The sequence below is a fragment of the Erythranthe guttata genome, chromosome 4, assembly GCF_056151865.1.
Source record: "Erythranthe guttata isolate IM_541 chromosome 4, IM_541, whole genome shotgun sequence".
NCBI classification, from domain to species: Eukaryota; Viridiplantae; Streptophyta; class Magnoliopsida; order Lamiales; family Phrymaceae; genus Erythranthe; species Erythranthe guttata.
In genome coordinates this window covers 5167545-5186716 of record NC_142536.1, presented here as the reverse complement: position 1 = coordinate 5186716, position 19172 = coordinate 5167545, and the positions used below count along the sequence as shown (strand labels likewise).

At 36.3% G+C, this 19172-nt stretch overlaps 4 protein-coding genes and 1 non-coding gene across 7 annotated transcripts; 2 read left to right on the top strand and 3 right to left on the bottom strand.

The window, feature by feature from the left end:
• The first annotated feature begins 973 nt into the window (after positions 1 to 973).
• On the top strand, positions 974 to 4785 carry LOC105972449 (putative sulfate transporter 3.4). Of its 3 annotated transcripts, none has more exons than XM_012997411.2 (13): positions 974 to 1464; positions 1764 to 1812; positions 1918 to 2125; positions 2340 to 2511; positions 2605 to 2670; positions 2761 to 2874; positions 2958 to 3074; positions 3158 to 3284; positions 3369 to 3655; positions 3773 to 3963; positions 4082 to 4167; positions 4276 to 4352; positions 4444 to 4785. In XM_012997411.2, the coding sequence occupies exons 1-13, from the start codon at positions 1144 to 1146 to the stop codon at positions 4579 to 4581; spliced, it is 1953 nt and encodes a 650-aa protein (XP_012852865.2). In that variant the 5' UTR covers positions 974 to 1143; the 3' UTR covers positions 4582 to 4785. The 3 variants fall into 3 exon arrangements, with proteins under 3 accessions (XP_012852865.2, XP_088672756.1, XP_088672755.1); XM_088816630.1 differs by having other exon boundaries at positions 975 to 1464; positions 3794 to 3963; XM_088816629.1 differs by having other exon boundaries at positions 976 to 1464; positions 3158 to 3655.
• Positions 4786 to 5235: 450 nt separating this feature from the next.
• MFP1 (MAR binding filament-like protein 1) lies at positions 5236 to 8846 on the bottom strand. The gene is made up of 4 exons (XM_012997283.2): positions 8250 to 8846; positions 7659 to 7702; positions 7388 to 7516; positions 5236 to 7150 (listed from the first exon to the last, which is right to left on the bottom strand). The coding sequence occupies exons 1-4, from the start codon at positions 8527 to 8529 to the stop codon at positions 5396 to 5398; spliced, it is 2208 nt and encodes a 735-aa protein (XP_012852737.2). The 5' UTR covers positions 8530 to 8846; the 3' UTR covers positions 5236 to 5395.
• A 1334-nt stretch (positions 8847 to 10180) lies between these two features.
• On the top strand, positions 10181 to 12201 carry LOC105972404 (trihelix transcription factor ENAP2). Its single transcript, XM_012997356.2, has 2 exons — positions 10181 to 10464; positions 10765 to 12201. Exon 2 carries the CDS (start codon positions 10893 to 10895, stop codon positions 12021 to 12023), a length of 1131 nt encoding a protein of 376 aa, XP_012852810.1. The 5' UTR covers positions 10181 to 10464; positions 10765 to 10892; the 3' UTR covers positions 12024 to 12201.
• A 737-nt stretch (positions 12202 to 12938) lies between these two features.
• Positions 12939 to 13010, bottom strand: TRNAD-GUC (transfer RNA aspartic acid (anticodon GUC)). Its single transcript has one exon. It is a non-coding gene; the product is annotated as a tRNA-Asp (tRNA).
• Positions 13011 to 13409: 399 nt separating this feature from the next.
• On the bottom strand, positions 13410 to 18878 carry LOC105972317 (heat shock 70 kDa protein 14). The gene is made up of 10 exons (XM_012997259.2): positions 18633 to 18878; positions 16891 to 18103; positions 16561 to 16788; positions 16373 to 16468; positions 15533 to 15721; positions 14973 to 15167; positions 14751 to 14897; positions 14461 to 14610; positions 14237 to 14367; positions 13410 to 14015 (listed from the first exon to the last, which is right to left on the bottom strand). The coding sequence occupies exons 2-10, from the start codon at positions 18058 to 18060 to the stop codon at positions 13799 to 13801; spliced, it is 2523 nt and encodes an 840-aa protein (XP_012852713.1). The 5' UTR covers positions 18061 to 18103; positions 18633 to 18878; the 3' UTR covers positions 13410 to 13798.
• Between the last annotated feature and the right edge of the window lie 294 nt (positions 18879 to 19172).

The following is a 19172-nucleotide window of genomic DNA, read 5'->3' as shown; positions in this document are numbered from 1 at the left end:
CAGAAACTCAGTGTATTATAAATTTATAATGATATTAACTGAACAAGATAAAGTAATGTTTGAATTAAATGAGATTACATGGGAGAAGGATTTCATATATATGACTTGATATTAATTAAATTAAATGAACTTCAAATGATTATCTATAATTTCGAATTATTTTTGTATATCTTGGTACAAACATATTCAAAATAAATTATTTTGAATATTTTCGATTATATATATATATATATAATTTTGATAATTTTGATTATCCGTAACTATCAACTATATATAGCAATCTGCAACTCATTAAATCGTGTAAATAACTAGGGAAACAACAAAAATATTTGAAAATTTTGCATTGAAAATATGTTTCTAACTTTGTAAAAATTGCAAAATAATCCATAAGATATTCGGTGTCCCAAAATGCAGAAACATTAAGAAATTGAAGTTTTCTTGCTACATAGAATTTCGATAGTGACCCAGTCTTTAAATGTATTTCACAACATTAACTTTATTGAAATCACCCATTGATTTGTTTTATTCAACGTGGATTGATTTTTCTTCAAAATTGTTCGCACAAAATTATCAAGATTTTGTAAGAGTTACACCTTTGACCAATCTTGAGTATATATGTATGTTAATCTGTGTAAGATTTATAATTAAAATATTATCCAATGTTTTTTTTTTCATATATAATTAACATCCCAGCCATTTAAACAAAATTAAAAATGACGTGGGAAAATAAAACAGTGACGTCATAATAATTAATCCACGAGATCCACATTAATCTCACGATATATCTGATTACATATGAATTATAATTTGGTTAAAAAGAAGTTATCAAAATATGTTAAAGAATAAAATAATAATATTTATAATCTAATCCATATTTAATAAATGAATAAAATTAATTAGTAATTAGCACCGAAAAACAAGTCACCAACTGAAAGATGTCTGCTATAAAAACCTACGATTGTCAAAAAGAATTCAACCCAAATCCAACTCTGAAACACTGACTCGTAACGGAAAAACCCTCTGATAATTATCTCCCCTCCGATAAATACGGGTTGCCTGCAAATAAATTAATTCACACACATTTCACTCACTGTGTGAAGAAAAAACCAAAAAAAAAAAAAAAAAAAAAAAAAAAAAAATTTAATGGTTATAAATATTCCAGGCCCGGCGGCGGGAGGAGGAGGATCTGCATGTGGAGGAGCGGCCGCCGCCGCGGTGGAAGTGCACAGAGTGTGCCTTCCGCCGCCGAGGACCACCGTGGAGAAACTCCGGCGACGCCTGGCGGACATCTTCTTCCCCGACGACCCGCTTCATGGGTTCAAGGATCAGACCCGGTTCAGAAAGTTGGTAATCGGGTTACAGTTTTTCTTCCCGGTTTTTCAGTGGGGCCCGGATTATAGTTTTGAATTGTTGAAATCTGATGTTGTTTCTGGGGTTACAATTGCAAGCCTCGCAATTCCACAGGTATATATAAAATTATAAATAAATCAAGAACTCATAATCTTTTTGTGTATTTTCCTATTTTTTAATTTTTTTTTTAATTTTTGATTTTGTTAAGGTTGTGTTTGGTTCAGTAAATTAAAAATTGGATTCTTGCTACATCACTTGCACACACACACACACACACACACACACACACACACACACACACACAAATGTGTTTTTTTTTTTTTTTTGTTGATTTTGAAAAAAAAAATGCAATCTTTAATTAAATCAAGAAATGTGAAATCTTCAGTAACGTTTTTGTTTTTCGAATCGAACAGGGGATTAGTTACGCGAAGCTGGCGAATTTACCGCCGATAATCGGGCTTTGTAAGTTTCAAGATCATCAAAACAAATGTCAATTCTTGATTTTTCATTTCCCCTCATTTTAAAAATGCTTGATGATAAAATTAAATCACATGTTGATGTATGCAGACTCGAGTTTTGTACCGCCATTGATATATTCGGTGCTCGGGAGTTCGAGACACCTGGCGGTAGGTCCCGTCTCGATAGCTTCACTCGTAATGGGCACAATGCTCAGCGAAGCCGTTTCGTACACTAAAGAACCGGATCTTTACCTTAAACTGGCGTTTACAGCTACTTTCTTTGCCGGAATATTCCAAGCTTCTCTCGGTTTTTTAAGGTATTAATAATTAATAATATATTCCATAACAATAATTATTTTTTCCCCTTTTAATTGTGAGATATATACATATTTTTATCGAACTTTCTTTAAAAAATATGCAATGTGCGTAACCGATGGCTTGTCGGAATAATTACAGGTGCGAAAATAACTCGAATCCATTTCACCGAATTTTAAAAAGATTAAATTTTTTTTTGAATTGTGTGATTTTCAGATTAGGATTTATTATCGATTTTCTATCGAAGGCGACTCTAGTCGGATTCATGGCTGGTGCGGCAGTAATCGTTTCATTGCAACAGCTAAAGGGGCTACTTGGAATAGTCCATTTCACGGCGAAAATGCAATTAATCCCCGTTTTATCCTCCGTCTTCCATCACACGGACGAGGTAAATTATTTACCAAAAATAATCGTTTGAAATTAATCGAATTTTTTTTTTTAAATAATTTATAACCGGGATCGGTTATTTCCACGTATGCAGTGGTCGTGGCAGACAATTGTCATGGGAGTTGGTTTTCTTGTCTTGCTACTGACAACGAGGCAAATAGTAAGTGTCGATAATATGTTCGATATTTTTTTATTTTTTATATAAATAATTTAGTCTGTTGTAAATAATTTCGACGATGAAACAATGCAGAGCATGAAAAAACCGAAACTGTTTTGGATATCAGCAGCCGCCCCGTTGGCATCGGTTGTTCTTTCAACTATTCTAGTCATCTGCATTAAATCCAAATACCAAGGCATTCACACTGTAAGAAAATTGTGATTATTAATTTATTATTTATGTCCTACTACAAAAAGATTTATTTTGTTATATTTATTTTTTAAATACAGATTGGTTATTTGCCGAAGGGTTTAAATCCACCATCTTCGAACATGCTATTTTTCAGCGGCCCTCATCTCGCCCTAGCTATCAAAACCGGCATTCTCACCGGAATTCTTTCTCTCACCGTAAGTTCTTTAAAATATTTTTATTCATTAAAAAAATAATAAATAAATAAATAAATCGGAGTCAGTTTTTTCGTTATATATAGGAAGGAATTGCTGTTGGAAGAACATTTGCAGCTATGAAAAATTACCAAGTTGATGGTAATAAAGAAATGGTGGCCATTGGCTTAATGAACATGGCCGGTTCTTGTTCGTCAAGTTACGTTACCACAGGTAAACGAATAATTACTATTATTATTCTTTTTTTTTTTTTTTATTATTTTTTAAGTATTTCGATTAATATAATATTTTTTATAGGGTCATTTTCACGATCGGCTGTGAATTACAACGCGGGGGCGAAAACGGTGGTGTCGAATGTAGTAATGGCTGCAGCTGTGCTGATAACTCTGTTATTCCTCATGCCGTTATTTCATTACACTCCAAATTTAATCCTCGCAGCCATTATTATAACCGCGGTTATAGGCCTAATCGATTATCAGTCAGCGTATAAACTGTGGAAAGTCGACAAACTCGACTTCGTTGCTTGCTTGTGCTCGTTTTTCGGTGTTCTATTTATCTCGGTCCCTATCGGTCTTGCTATAGCAGTAAGTCTTTTCTCTTACAACCAAAAAAAAAAATCGTGTAGCTTTCGTGAAAAATGTGCTATTAAAAAATCCGGTTTTTTTTTTTTTTTTTTTTTTTTTTTTTTTTTTTTAATGAAGGTTGGAATTTCGATTTTCAAGATTCTATTGAACGTGACGAGGCCGAATACAGCTGCTTTGGGGAATATTCGAGGAACACAAATTTATCGAAACCTTAATATATACAAAGACGCTGTTAGGGTTCCGTCATTTCTGATACTAGCGGTTGAAGCTCCTATTTACTTTGCGAATTCGACTTATCTGCAAGAAAGGTCGGTTGAGAAACGAGTTTCTTTTTTTATTTATTTATTTAATCAGAAAATGTAGCAATAATATGTTATTGTTTTATATTAATTAAATTAAATTAATCTATATACTTAATTAATGCAGGATTATGAGATGGGTTAGGGAAGAAGAAGAGTGGTTGGCATTAAATAACCAGAGCAATTTGAAATGTGTGATTCTTGATATGACTGGTTAGTAACAAAAATTTTAAAAATAAAAAAAATCATAATTATTTTTGCTGCTCGATTTATGTTTCGACTTATATTAATCCGGTCCCACGTATTTTTTTTTTGAATCAGCTGTGACGGCAATAGACACGAGCGGTATCGATACAATAAGCGAACTCCGGAAGGTGCTCGAAAACCGGTCGCTCAAGGTAAAAAGCCATCACAAAATGCTACACATTGTTTTTCGTGTTTTCTTTTTTCTCGTTTTTCTTTTAATAAACGATTATTATTACAATGTAGTTTGTATTGGCGAATCCGGTCGGAAATGTGATGGAGAAACTGCATAAATCGAAAGTATTAGAGCCGTTCGGATTAGAAGGACTATATTTGACAGTTGGAGAAGCAGTAGCTGATATTTCATCTTCATGGAAAGTTTAGTTTTTTTTGAAAAAGACTTGGTTTTTTTTTTTTGGGGGGGGGGGGGGGGGGACCATTTTAGTTAGGTTAAAAGGCAGAGTTTTTGCTCTTCTTTTTCAATTGTTTTTGTTTTTGCTAGAAGTTCTATATATATATATATGTAGTTGTGTCTTAATTAGTTCAAAGTTGCAATCATATATATAATATATATAATCTTTTAAGTAAGAGTTTTTGGAGTGACTTATTAAAAACTTATAATACAAATTTTGTTCACCTATAATACAATATGCATAATAGTATTGATATAATAAATGTAATTTCAGAAAGGAAAAAGGAAGAAAAAAAAAAGTCAATAGTTTTTTCAAATCGAAAATCGAAATCTAATATATATTCAAATTTCGTTCCAAAAAAGATTGGAAATATCATAAAAGGATATTTCGTAATTCATAATGAAGTTCCAAAACCGAAAAAGGTCAGTTAAATCGGCGGAATTCGAAATTTCTATTAAAGTTTCGCCCCAAGACATTAGTCCATTACTAGCAAATTAGAAAATTAACAATTTACTTCCTGTATACAACTGCAATGATATTCTTGATTTAAAAGTAAAAAAAAAAATTAAAAAAAAAATTAAAATTAAAAAAATCACAAGCGCACACACACACACACACACAAAGATTGACAATACAAATAAACCCCTCAAACTTTCCTCATATAGCTAATTATTCAATATTACAAGAATGCATTTGTTACCATGAAAATTTTTCCCAGCTGAATTCCAAACAATTCACAAATAATGAAAATCGAGATTATTTTTTTTACGTTTTTTTTTCGATCACTACGAATCTTCTTGCACCGGAGTAACTTTTCTCCTCCGTGTGACCCTCTTTTTAGGAGCATCCGATTTGCCATTCCCCCCTTCGATTTTCTGCATTTGCTCTTCACTCCCCTCACTTTTCTGCGAGTTCCTTTCGCTCCCCTCACTTTTCAACGAGTTCATTTCACTCCTCAGCCTGAGTATTTCACCCTTCGCAGAAGCCAATTCCTCCTCGAGTTTTTTCCCTCGGTTCTCCAAATTCTCCCTTTCATTTCCGAGCCTCATAACTAAACTATGCGCATCTTCCAAATTTTCCCTAACTTCTTTCGACACCTCTTTTTGCTCCTCGAGTGACCTCAAAATCGCATCTCTCTCATCCTCGAGGCTGAAAACCCGAGAATTGGCAACCTCCAAATCCTTCGAAAGATTTAATATATTTCGATTAATCTCGTCGTGTGATTTAGTGGAAGCTTCTAAATCTTCTTCGAGTCTTTTTCGTGCCTCACTTGCTTCAAAAATTCGAGTATCCAAAACCCGCAAGTCTTTCTTCAAAGAAGACACGATTTCCCTTTCTTCGTTCAGTTCAAGAACCGTACGATCTTCTTTCTCACGGGCCCACACAAGTTCTTTCTCTAAGCCATCACATTTCGCCACTAATGCAGCCAATTCTTGGGATTTGACTTTTGCCGCTTCGGTCGATTCAATTAGGAGTTCCTTCGTGGACTTTAATTCGCCAGCTAAGAGCTCCACAACTTTTTTCGTTTCGTCAATATCCCTTTCTAGTGAATCTTTAGTTGTGCTTAACTCGCCCCGAATATTCGAAATATTTTCTTCGAGATCCGAGCACAATTTTCTCGAATCTTGCAATTGTTTCGCCAGGTCAGCAACTTCTTGTCTCGATTCGTTCAAAGATTCACGTGCAACCTCGAGTTCTTTTTCAAGATTCTTCGCATTTTTCGACTCAATCTTCACAATCTCCAATAAATCCTCCTTTTCGACATTCAAATCAGAAATCAAGACTTCATTTTTATTCACATCATCCAAAGCAACTCTAAGTCGTTCCTCAATCTCTTGAATTGCATTTTCTCTCTCTCGTAAAATCTCGGCATCTAAATCCGCCTTCTTTTCCGCCGACACCTTAAACCCATCGTATTCCTCTACTAAAGATTCAATCTTTTTCCGATATTGATCAATCTCGGCTCGCGAAGAAGCTAAATCTGCGTTCAGTTTATTTAATTCCGTATTATTCAATTCCATCTCCTTTTCCTTTTTAAAGATTACATCTTTCAGTTGTTCAATCTCCAAATTCAAACGGCTTATTTCATCCCGTGCTTGCTGATAAACGGAGCTTAACTGAGCCAACTCGCTTTCTTTTTCGACGAATTTAGAATTTACATTCCGAAGACTGTCTTCTTTGTCCTTGATCTCTAACGAGAGCAGATCTATCCTTTCTCGCAAGACTTCTATAGAATCGAGCTTCTCCTTCAACTGTTCTTGGAGTTCTCTTTTCTCGTTCGAAGCTTTGTTGAGGCTGTTTTCAAGAATCTCGATTCGGGCCGTTTTTTCTTCGATTAATCTCTTCTCTTTCTGCAACTCCTGTCCGAGGCTTTTTACTGTACCGTTTGCGAGCCCCAATTGATTAGATAAAGATTGCTTCTCCTCGTTTGCTTTAGCAAGTGCCTTGTTTCGGGCTTCTTTCTCGTTTGATAAATCCGTCTCGAATTTTTTCTCGAGGAAAGTGATGGCAGCTTCTTTTTCCTTCAGTTTAAGATTAATCTGTGCACACAAGACGACAATAATTCAAGAATATCAAGAAAGGCAACAACAACAACTATCATGCAATTAATTTTCTTTCCTCGCCGTTAATTAAGGTAAAACGAAATGAAACGAATTCAGCTCAAATATTCTTGTTCCCGTATTTATTTCAAAACTTAAACGAACCCCCTTAATTAAAAAAAAAAGTGCCCGAAAAGGCGAAAACATAATATTTCAAACTCCATTGAGATGCCTTACAGATTCTATTGTGGCATCTGAAGTGGCCTTTTCATTCTTGATCGTTGCGTAAAGAGCAGCAAGAACGCCCGATCCCAAAAACCCGATTGAATTCAGAAGTGAAAGAAACGGATTTTGAGACGACTTCCCCTGAAAAACGGCACAAGAACATGTGCAATTCAGCAAATACGAAACAAGACAAACGTAAATAAACACAATAATCAAAGAATTGCAAACCGGTAACTTAAAAATAACCCTTTTTTGAATAAAATAATTCGGTATATATACGAACCTCTGCTTCTTGTTTCGGATCCGGTGTACTTAATTCGGTATTTTCTGTAACAAAACCATAAAAGAGGCATAGTTATTATCATAACACATTACAACACTGTATATATATATAACATATGTTTTACGAAATGTGCGACGTATGAACTATTTAAGAAAATGTAGCAATACCGATGGAACATCCGCATAAGTACAAGAAAATTTTTATCGAGTCGAATTTCGTAATCATTACAATAGACTTATATGGTAGCTATAAAACTTAGATTAGAGGTAAGATTACATCCGGAAAAAACGAACAAATTTCATGCACTACTCGTACATTGCACAACTCACAGCTATGTATCTAATTACATTAGTCCAACTTTCGGCATTTAAAAAACAAACCCAAACGAAAGTTTTTTTCTTTCTTCGACTCCTCGAAAAATCGGGCACTCAGATATCGAAGGCAATTAATTACACATTACTTGAAAGTTCGAAAGCAACTAACTAATCGACACACATTTTGATGCCATTGCCTCACAATGTAGTTCTACAACAAAGTACAAAACACCAAAAAAAAAAAAATTAAATAAATAAATTCAAGAAAATGATTGACCTGCAACGGCGTCGGCCCTCCTCATATTGAGAAGCGGAATAGCGACGAAAGTACCCATGTAAATCATCACCTTCCTTCTGTCGCAGAATTCGTCGCCTTGTGGGTTTTGTTCTTGCTTCAAGCAAGAAATGGCGGAACCTCTGTTCTTTCTCCGGGTGAGCCCATTATTATTATTATTATAATTTCTCGGGGAAGAAAACAAAAATGGCGGCTGAAGAACACACGGCGACGAGGGTTTGGAGAAGACGGAGTAATGGAGCGGCGTAACGGAAGAACCCATTTGTTGGTTTTGGTCGATTGATTAATTTCACCTTTTCTTGATTTTTGTTGAGTGATGATGATGATAAGCAGAGCAGTTTGCCCTCATTAGGATTTTCTCTCTCCTCTCTCTCTCTCTCTCTCTAGATTTTCTATCCTTTTCTTAATTTCCCAATCTATTGGGGATAGAGAATTTAAACTATGGCAAAAAATATGGCTTCAGTTAATTTAAAAAAAAATATCATTTTCTGTTTTACAATATTTTCTATTGAATAAATAAATAAGAGCCATTTGCAGAGTCTGGTCCCATTCAAGGTGGGGTCTTTCCAATCTATCCACAATCTTGCTTCATGTAAACTCAAATCGGACTCATCGGATCGAAATTAGCACTTGTTACTTTCTTTTTTATTTTCTTTAGAAATAAGAAATTAATTTTAGTAATATTCGAAAAATTCGAAATTGAAATTAGAAAACATGTTGCAAAATTGAAAATTTTAGAATCGAATTCAGCAAAGTTTTGATTTTTTTCAAAATTAAAATTTGGTTCGAGAATCAGAATCTCATATATATGTAAGTTTTATTCAAATATAATGTGTTTGTATGCCAAAACTTTGTTCGCGAGCTCGGAACGAATGAAGTGGGATCATAAATTTTAGGAAGAAGTTAAAAAAGGCAAGCACTTATGACCATGGAGCCAACGTGTAAGACAAGGTTAAACGAGGGTTTTCTCTTAATAGTCGAGTGGTTCTAGAATTTGATATACTATTGTACTAGTAGGGCTCGCCTATTATTCCACCGACGTCTATTCCTCGTCATCACTGATATCTAATTCATGTTGGTGATGACCGAGCGAATGCTCCTGTTTCGTCTCTACCTGAGCCTGTTCTTCCTTTACAGCTCCATAGAAATTGAAAAACGACTTGGTCAAGAAAACTCCCTTTTTTTATTAAAAGTCTTGTGGTTGAGTTTGTTAATGAGGTGAAAGCCTCATTTGCTAACTCGATCCAAAGATAAGGTCTTCTCATGTATTGATTTGGAGTCTTTTGAAGCTTAAGTTGGTCCGTATCTACCACCATGGCATCCCGATTGCGGGCCCGTGATGAAACGTAAGCTAGGGCAGAAAATCGAGAGTGGAAGTAAAAGACGGATCTTTGCTATAGGGAATTGGTTTAGTTAGTCAAAGACAGCTAAATCGAATTAATGACTGGCTAGCATCGGTTCTTCTCAGGCTTAAGACCGACAAAACTTTCTATCAGCCGAGGCCTCTTGTTTATCTAAAGGGTAGCATGGATAGTTTTGAATATTAATAAAAAAAAAAAAGAGAGAGAGATTTATATATATATATATAAATAATCATAGCATGGATAGTTTTGAATATTAATAAAAAAAAAAAAAGAGAGAGATTTATATATATATATATATATATATATAAATAATCATCAATTGATTTTTGACTAATTATTTTTCAATTAATTAAGAATGATAAGAAGCAAAATTAAAAAAAAAAAACAATTAATAATTTATCGGAATTGTAAAGTAACAAATATTGGCGATTTATCGGGTTAAACATAACTGGGCCGTAACGCAAAGTATCCTGAATTAGTGGTCATGTGTTGTAGGCCCAAGTTGGGTGAGATGCCATAAAGTACAGTCAGCAGCGCATTTTAGCAACTACCCCTTCACAAATTTTTACGCCCTCTGTTTTTATTTTTTCTACCCCAGAAAGAAAGAAAGATGCGCTTTTTCCCAGTCTCTCTCCTTCCCAACACAACGAGCTCTTGAAATTTATCTCAATTAATTCCCTAACAAATTCATAAGATCTCACGTCGATTTTTTTTTTTGATTTTTTTTTAATTTGACGCTATTTTCAATTCACCATATCGGAATTTAAAGTTTGATTTTTTTGGGGGTGAACCGGTGAAGGTTGATCTTCAGCTCTTCAATTGAGTTGTTTGAGGTAAGATTTGTTATGGGTTCTTCAATTTGTTGCGATTTAATTTTGTGGGTTTCAGTAATTATTTGATTTTTAAGTAGGATTATGGGCTCTTCTTGTTTACGATCTTCTGTTTAATTATGAATATAATTATTAAATTAATAATTTTTATTTTTCTATAGAAATATTGGGGAGTTTGAATTTGGGGGAAATTAATACAATTGGTCTTCAATTAAGAAATTTCCATTTCCCAACATTAATTTTCATTTTTGTGCTGTTTTAGGAATAAAGATTTGATTTTTATGTGTTTCTTTTTTTTGTTAGGTTTTTTGGGAAGCAATCTTGTGTTCTTTACTTGGATGGAACAAAGGAGTTAATGTTGTGTGGAATTAATTTTAAAAAGAAAATCTAAAAAGTAGATTTAATATCGGTTTATTTGTTCGTATTTGAGCATGATGAATGATGACGAAGATGATGCTAGTTACCATGCCAACACTTACTCCGTAAACAGCCAAAAGTTTCCGATCGAAAACCCCGATTATGATGATGATGACGATAGTGATGATGACGATGTCGATGATGATGACAAGGGTATAGTTGTCATTGAGCAAGACGATGACGATGAAGATGACGATGATGAAGGAAACGGTATTCAAAGGATAGGCAAAGACGATTACGAGTGTGGTGACGTGGACGAAGACGAAAACGAAGGTGTCAATTCCACCGATTTACATAAACACCCGAAAAAGCGGAAGCTAAAAACCCTCTTGCCGAGTTACGAGTTCGCCCCTCGAGCACCCCCCGTTCCTCCACCACCTCCCGCCCCAAAGCCGCCGGCGTCGTACGGCGGGGGCCGGAACCCCCTCACCGATTGGACGGAGCACGAGACTTTCACCCTACTCGATTCTTGGGGAGAAAGGTACCTTAAACAAGGAAGGAAAAGCCTCCGCTCCGAAGAGTGGCAAGAAGTCTCGGAAAAGGTGTCACAAGAATCCAAGCTCGAACGCACCGACACCCAATGCAGGAACCGTCTGGACACGTTAAAGAAAAAGTACAAAAAGGAAAAGTCCAAACCGAACTCGAGCGAGTGGGTGTACTTCAAGAAAATCGACTCGCTACTATCCACGCCACCACCGCCCAACCAAACGGCCCTTTCGTGCGGTGTGGACTCGGGCGAGTACGTGTTCACAAACCCTAGAGCGTATCTAAACCGTTCGAACGGGTTCGATGAAATGAGGGACAGTCCCGGAAATTCCGGTTCGGCGGAGGGCGGAGGGAATGAATCGGAGGGGCTCCCGCCGAAGAGGGCTAGAAACGGGCGGGTCAAGAATAGTGGCGGCGGGGGTTCGTTCAAGATTCTTGCGGATTCTTTTCAGAAATTTAGTAAGATATACGAGAAGATCGAGGATAGTAAGAGGAAGCAAATGGTCGAGCTGGAGAAGATGAGAATGGACTTTCATCGGGATTTGGAGATGCAGAAGAGGCAGATTCTCGAGAGGGCTCAAGCGGAGATTGCCAAGATTTGGCAGGGTGACGACGATGATGAAGAGAATACCGTTTCGGCTGAGAATGTTAGTGGTTGATATATAGATATATATATGTGTTTATATATATATATTTATATATGTATGTAGCTGTATTGGATCTTAATTTGTAGTGGTGTTTTGGAGATTGATTGACTGGTTGAGGTTTGTTTGTATCATTAGATGGTTCTTGATATGAGAAGATGGTGATAGTAATATTAATACTTGTTTGATTGGATGTTTAAATTAGTTATGATGAGTAGTTGTTCTTCTTGAGTCAGCGTTTTTTTTACCGCGAAAACGTTGGCCGTATTGTATCTTTTGTTGCTTCGGATAATCTATTAAGGCCTTACTTGGGTCGACCGACAAGTTATTGAGATACCAAACATCAAATAAAGTCCTATTATTTAGTTAATAATGGTTAATCTCCCCAACCAAACGAGGCCTAAGAATTTGTGGTGTAATGAACATATGTGCAGACTGCAGAAGGCTGACATATTACATCAACTGAAGAAATTTTTTACTATCCAGCTTGTTCTGTGATTTTTATTTTTCCTATTATATATCCCAATTTTTGTACACTAAAAATTAAATTATCTCAGAAAATATTTAGTGATTGTATTTATTGGGAGGAATCATTGACAACACCGGCATGGCTAAAAGGGATATCCTACTTTATTTTTTTTTTTTTTTTGGTAATGCAGGAACCCGCAGCCAACCATATAGGTGCACTGGGTAAACCTACACTCTCGTATAATAGCTTGCAAACCATACGAGAGATGTAAACCACACTAGGCTAACCATGTGTGACAAGCTCGACCTAGCGACCGTTGGCAAGGGGATTCGAACTTGGGTCAATTGACCCAAGCTCTCTTGCTCCAACCACTAGGCCACCCTTGCGGGTGGATATCCTACTTTATATTGAGTTAGCAGGTGGATACTAGGTTTTAAAAGGAATTAAAAAAATAAAGTAGACGCCGTTGCCGGGGATCGAACCCGGGTCACCCGCGTGACAGGCGGGAATACTTACCACTATACTACAACGACTTGATGAGAATATTTGAGTATTTCCATTATATGTTTGTTTTGTTTTCTAGCTCTGTTGTCTTTGGCTGTTTCGCCCAATTATAAAATTGTTTCCACTCATTTTAAAAATAAAGTGTTAAGCTTTTCAAATATATCTCCAAAACTTTTTTGGAAATTCTTTCAGACAAGATTTGACAATTTGTATGTTGAATTTATGCTTGTTTTTGGATTGAAAAGAGAAAATGAAGAGGTCAACTAATATAGTCCAAGAGCTATTTTCATCTACCACCAACTGGAAATTACAACAAAAATGTATTTTCAAAACAATTTTCGATGTTCAAAACATTTCATTCTAACACAGATAATAAATACGAAACTATGCAACAAGTATAAACAAGAAGCGTAAAAGACGAGCACATATGAAACAAACTCCATCTCGTAAACCTTAAAAACCCGCTCCGAACAAGCCGTGTACCTTAAAAACATGTTTTACTCAAAAAGAGAGCGATCGCAAATAAATATCAAGAACGACGACCACATTACACTTGCTTTTAAAAGGCGAAATTCGCGTACAAAGAAAGAACCAGAAAAAAACATGGTCGGTGAATTTCTCGTGGGCAAGGGTTTAAATAATAATAATCACCGGTGGATCATCAAATATCAATAGTCTCTCGGAGAGTCTATATTTCTTACAAACCCTTAACAAAAACAGGATTATGGAGAGACCCCACCTATTAATATAACAAATTATGAGATATAACCTCATAAAATACACAACGGTCCAAAATTCGGTAATGACGCACACGGATTTATGCTGTGTGTGGAGCACTCCCAGATTTGTCTGTGTCCATAGGCTCGGAACCTGCAGTGTCACTTTCTTCGGCTTTTTGTCCGGTGCTATGGTTACTGTTGTCTGCCCCTTGTGATTGCGATTCACCGCCTTGAGAGGAGGTTGCCGGTGAGGGCTGCTCGGGTGTGGCTGGTTTTGCCGCCGGCTTTGGCTTCATCATTATTGGCCTGCAGAACCTGTTACAAAAAATTGAAAAAAACAAATTTAGATTATCACATCAAGAAAGTAAACAACCTATAATATAGCAGCAACTTCCTAAGGTTTTCCACTTTTCGAAAATGTTTCAGACACAACGAACGGACACTAACTTTCCATGTCATTTCTGAAAATTTGGGAATGCATTTCTAATGCAGAAGTATTAATCAATATTTTTTTAACAATGGCAATTTCGTAATACCTATCAAGGGCTTCAGCTTTTTTTCTTGCATCAGCAGACAAGAGAACCGGCGTGGCGTGCTTAGGGAGTGTATCCTGTTGCTGTTTTTTCTCTCTTAGCCAAGCTTCAGCTTCCACACATTCATTCAAAACCTGAAACACTCGAAAACAGTAAATTACTCCATCCATAGCAAATCAATTACTCAAATGTGCATGCCATTTACGAGGAGGAATAACGACTAATACCTTCTGCTTATCCGCTAAGTCAATGTGGTCAAACTTGGTATCAGCCGACACTGCTGCTTCTCTGTAACTGTTAATGCAGTAAGCCAGCTGGTCCGTCACAGATCCCCTCTCTGTGTGCTCCTTGTAGCGATGTTCAATAGGATCACCTTGCTGCACGAAATTTTATTTTGAATTTAAGAAACCATTTTCTAAACTAGCAACATCTTTCATACCCTCGATTAAAACGATTACATGATGGGATTTAAATCTTAACCCCAAACATTTGACAAACACCAAGATTGGGATTTTACCTTCTTTAGCTCCTCCAGTTTAGCGACATAAACACCTTTGGTTTCATCCTCTCCATCTTCATACAACCAATCTTCTACCTCTTGGAGTCTAGCAATAAACTGCTCCCTCTCCGATTCCATCACGAAATCGTGATACTTGTCATTAAGCTGAAATAAACAAAAGACGAGTGAGTGAAAATAATTAAGCTGGATCAAAAAAAAATAACAGAATTCTAGTTTTACCTTGTTCCTCATTTCGTAAACATATGCCTCAACAGCGTTCTTTTTGTCTTTGGTTTCTTCCATAACACGATCCTGTAAAGCCATCTCGAATTCCTTTTCAACAGCTTTTTGCACATCCACAGCAGCAAGTCCTCCATAGATGACCTCTGACACAGGCACATTGGTTTTCTTCACCTTTTTCTTTGGAGCATCCACCTGATCATCAGAACACCAAAGAAAAGAAACGATAGTTCAAGTAAACATTGAGAAATTTTTACTTGTGCTGCAAGTAGTTAAATGTCAATCTGACAATTAATATATAGCTCTGATGGGAGAGCAACAATTTATTGTTCGTACTTGTCAATTTCACATGAAAAAGAACATGTGTGGAACAAAAGGGCATAGAGAGAGGGAAATATAAAAGATGATCGGCTATTTGAAAAAACAGAGACATACATAGCGAAAGAAGTGTAAATAGAACTTCAAGTATCAATATTTGGGCAAGCTAATTTCGACAAATTATAGAAGCTTGGGAACTGCCATCATTCATACAAACAAGAGAAGTTCATTCCTATGTTTACCTTGGCATCTGTTTCCATCTGAACCGATTTATCTCCAGACTCTTCTACACCATTTTCAGCTCCAGCATCTTCAGTTTCAGTGGTGCTTGGCGGAGCCGAATCAGCAGCAAGCTCGTCAGTTTCCATCTTTGTCGATTCCTGTGAAGATCCTTTCACAACTGGAACTTCCGTTTCCTCCTCTTCCAAAAGCTGCTTGAAAATACACCCCATTAATTAAAACCAACAAAATCTTGATCATTAAATTCAAAAGGCTAATTTAGTAATTTCTCAAGTACCACAAAGCTAATAGTTCTTAGACCGGTTACTAAGTCATACTTTAAATAAATATATCGAAAAACTCCATTTTCTTCCCTCCAATACTTGTAGGTTTAGTTACTAACTCGTTTTGGGGAAGAATGCGTTATATCTACTACATTGATTACAAAAATGGTGAAGGGGTTCTAACTTCTAAGCAAGCACAAGATCTAATACTGCCGAAAATAAAACCAAATCCGGCAAGATAACATACAAATTATTATGAAAAAACAAGGAAATAACATATTCATCACCAGATTAAGCAAGGCGTATATAAATAGCAATTGAAGATTTCATGGGAATGAAATATAATATTCACAATACTAATCACTATTCACTACTATGTAAAAAAAAAAATACCTTTTCAGTGAACATCTCATTTTACAAAACATAAAACAGGAATGAGATGTCAGTTAAAGCTCCAATGATAATTCTCTGTTGCTTTTTATACTTCAACTACAGTGTTTCCATCTAGTAAGAACATTATTTATTAAATTAATGACTTGTAAAACATTAAGACTAATGCCATTAATCATCGGAGCTCACCGTTGCTGATTCAACCGAGACAATACCATGAAGATTCAGGCGTACTTTGACTTTCAATTTTGCCCTCTCACCCTTTGCCGACTGGAAAGGTCCAATCTGCATTCAACATAATGAAATACGAATCACACCAACTTCACTGTAAATGATTGCTAATTACTGAAATAACGAATGTTGCATAAGAAAACTACCGTGTAAGTGCTAATCTTTGCAGGTGCCTGCAACTCACTAACATCAGCGTACTGCACATCCAATGTGAAGGTGCCAGATCTATAGAAAGTCAACGCCTTCACACTTGGTATTGGGTTGCCCTTTGGGAATACAACAGTGCTCTGCTGATTATCCGCTGCAGCATTTTGAGAATCCGAAGCAGAAACTTTCCACGACAAAGCAATGGGGAAAGGAAAGCTTTCATTAACCTGTAAGAAAAAAGAGCAAACAAATCTCAATCCAGTAACGAGGTGAAAACGAATAAACATCCAAGAACAATGTAGAACAGCTTATGACTACGAATGATTTACCTGGAATTCTCGCACTTTAAATGTGGGACTAAGAATAGCACATTCCAAAGCAGTGCCTTTGGCAACACATTCACTTGCATTCATTGTACGCCTAGGCTCCTTCCCAAAGAACTCAGTAAGGATCCTAATAATTGCAGGTACACGCGAACCAGAACCCACAACCTCAACTGAATGTATATTCTCAATAGTCAGTCCAGCTTCAACAAGGGCCTTCTCCAATGGTTTTTTCACACGTTCCAAGATCGGAATGCTAATTTCCTCAAACTCTTCTCTCTTAATGTGGGCTCTCACATCCTTCTCATCCATCAAGCACTCAATATTCAGAGGCGCCACAGGATTTGCACTGAGAACCTTCTTCAACTTCTCACAACCAGCACGAAGCCTTAGGCAAGCCTTGGCATTCTGATATACATCAATCTTGTATTCTTCCTTGAATTGTGCAGCAAAGTGCTGGAAAAGAGCTTCGTCAAAATCTCTACCACCGAGCGACCGGTCAAAGGAATGAGCCAAAATCTTCAGCTGGCCTTTCTTGAAAGCAGCTATACAAACTTGCATACTAGCATGCCCCACATCAACAAAAGCAATGTTCAACGGCTCGTTTTCAGGTAGGTCAGTCTTGTAAATACCATAAGCTAGAGCAGTGGCAGTAGTTTCATGAATAAGACGAAGAGGGTGTAAGCCAGCAATAGTTGCAGCATCTATAACAGCTCTCCTCTGAAGATCGGTGAAATAAACGGGTATTCCAATACAACAATCTACAACTGCTGCATTCAGATTCTTTTCGGCGATGATCTTCAAATCGGAAAACACCATACCCAAAACCTGAGTAGGTGTGAATGTCCTACTTTCTCCCAAATAATGAGCATGTATCAATGGATATCCATCAGGCCCTTCAGTCACCGAGAAGGGCAATGACTTGATGTCATGCTGCAGCTCAGGATCGGAAAACTGGCGCCCAATCAACCTCTTTATTTGAGATATTGTATTTTTCGGATTCATCATACTCGATGCAGCTCCAGCTGTACCAAGGAATCGTTGCTTATCTCCGAAGCATACAATAGCCGGAGTTAGCCGGTTCGACTCATCATTAAGCACGACATCAATACCTCTTTGCCTTGCAACAGCAACAACGCCGCTTTCATTCCCGAAATCAAAACCAACCACACTCATATTTGCTTAACGATTACTTGACTGCAAAGAATCAGCTACAAACCTGAGGAAATAAATAACTTAATCCATCAACACCATTAAATTAACAAGAGCAAACTACAAATCAACAGAAAACCAGCCATACTTCATCTATGAAGACATAAATCATAAAGGAGTAATTTTATCCAAGTCGCATTTATACACATTAATGGATTAATTCAGATTAATTCACTGCAATGAGTACAACAATTGGATCTTCGCGTCCTCACAGCCACAAAAATTGTACCCATTTTATTCATTCAGAACACATTAAAATTAAAATCACTTTATTACATAATCAACCAACATCTAACAGCAACGACTATGTTCAATTTAAAAAAAATAAAAATCGGACAAACTAAAAACTAAAACAAGTTTAATCAAACAAATAAATAAACCCCTACGAACACATCCGATTAAGCACAATATTGGACGAACAGAGATGTCAGACAATGTGAAAGCATATACTAAACAAAAAAATAACAACCGATTGGATCTGAAAATGGTAAAAAACAAAAAATTCAAAAAGTTAGGAGATTGAAGAAGAACAGTACCTGAGGATAGATCAATCGCGGCGCGTGAAATGATTCTCTGGAACTTCCACTCCCGAATGCGGTGGTTGTCGTGTATGTGAGAGGGAGGAGAGAGAAATGCAGAGAATGAATAAATGCGGAGCAGCCGAAAAAACTCTTGAATATTATTGGATGCAAATATAAGAGCGAGAAAAGGGTTTATAGAATTGGAGAAAATATGTGTGTGTATGAGAGAGCTACGACCGCATTGTTTCTAGAAAGTTCTTCGCCTCATTTTTCTTTTATGGTGGGCTTTTTGTTTGGGCTTTTCATGGGCCCATTCTCATGTTTTTGTGATATTATTATTTCATTATTATTTTTTTTGTTGACCAATTAAGAAACTAGTTATATATATAGTATATGTATGTATGTATGTATGTATGTATGTATGTGTGTGTGTGGATGACTGTAACAACAAATTCTTATCTGCAATATAAACAAACAAGAAAAATTGAACAAAGATGATTTTATTGAATTAAAATAAATAAATTGCGGGTTACAATCTCTATTTTAATCCTCTGA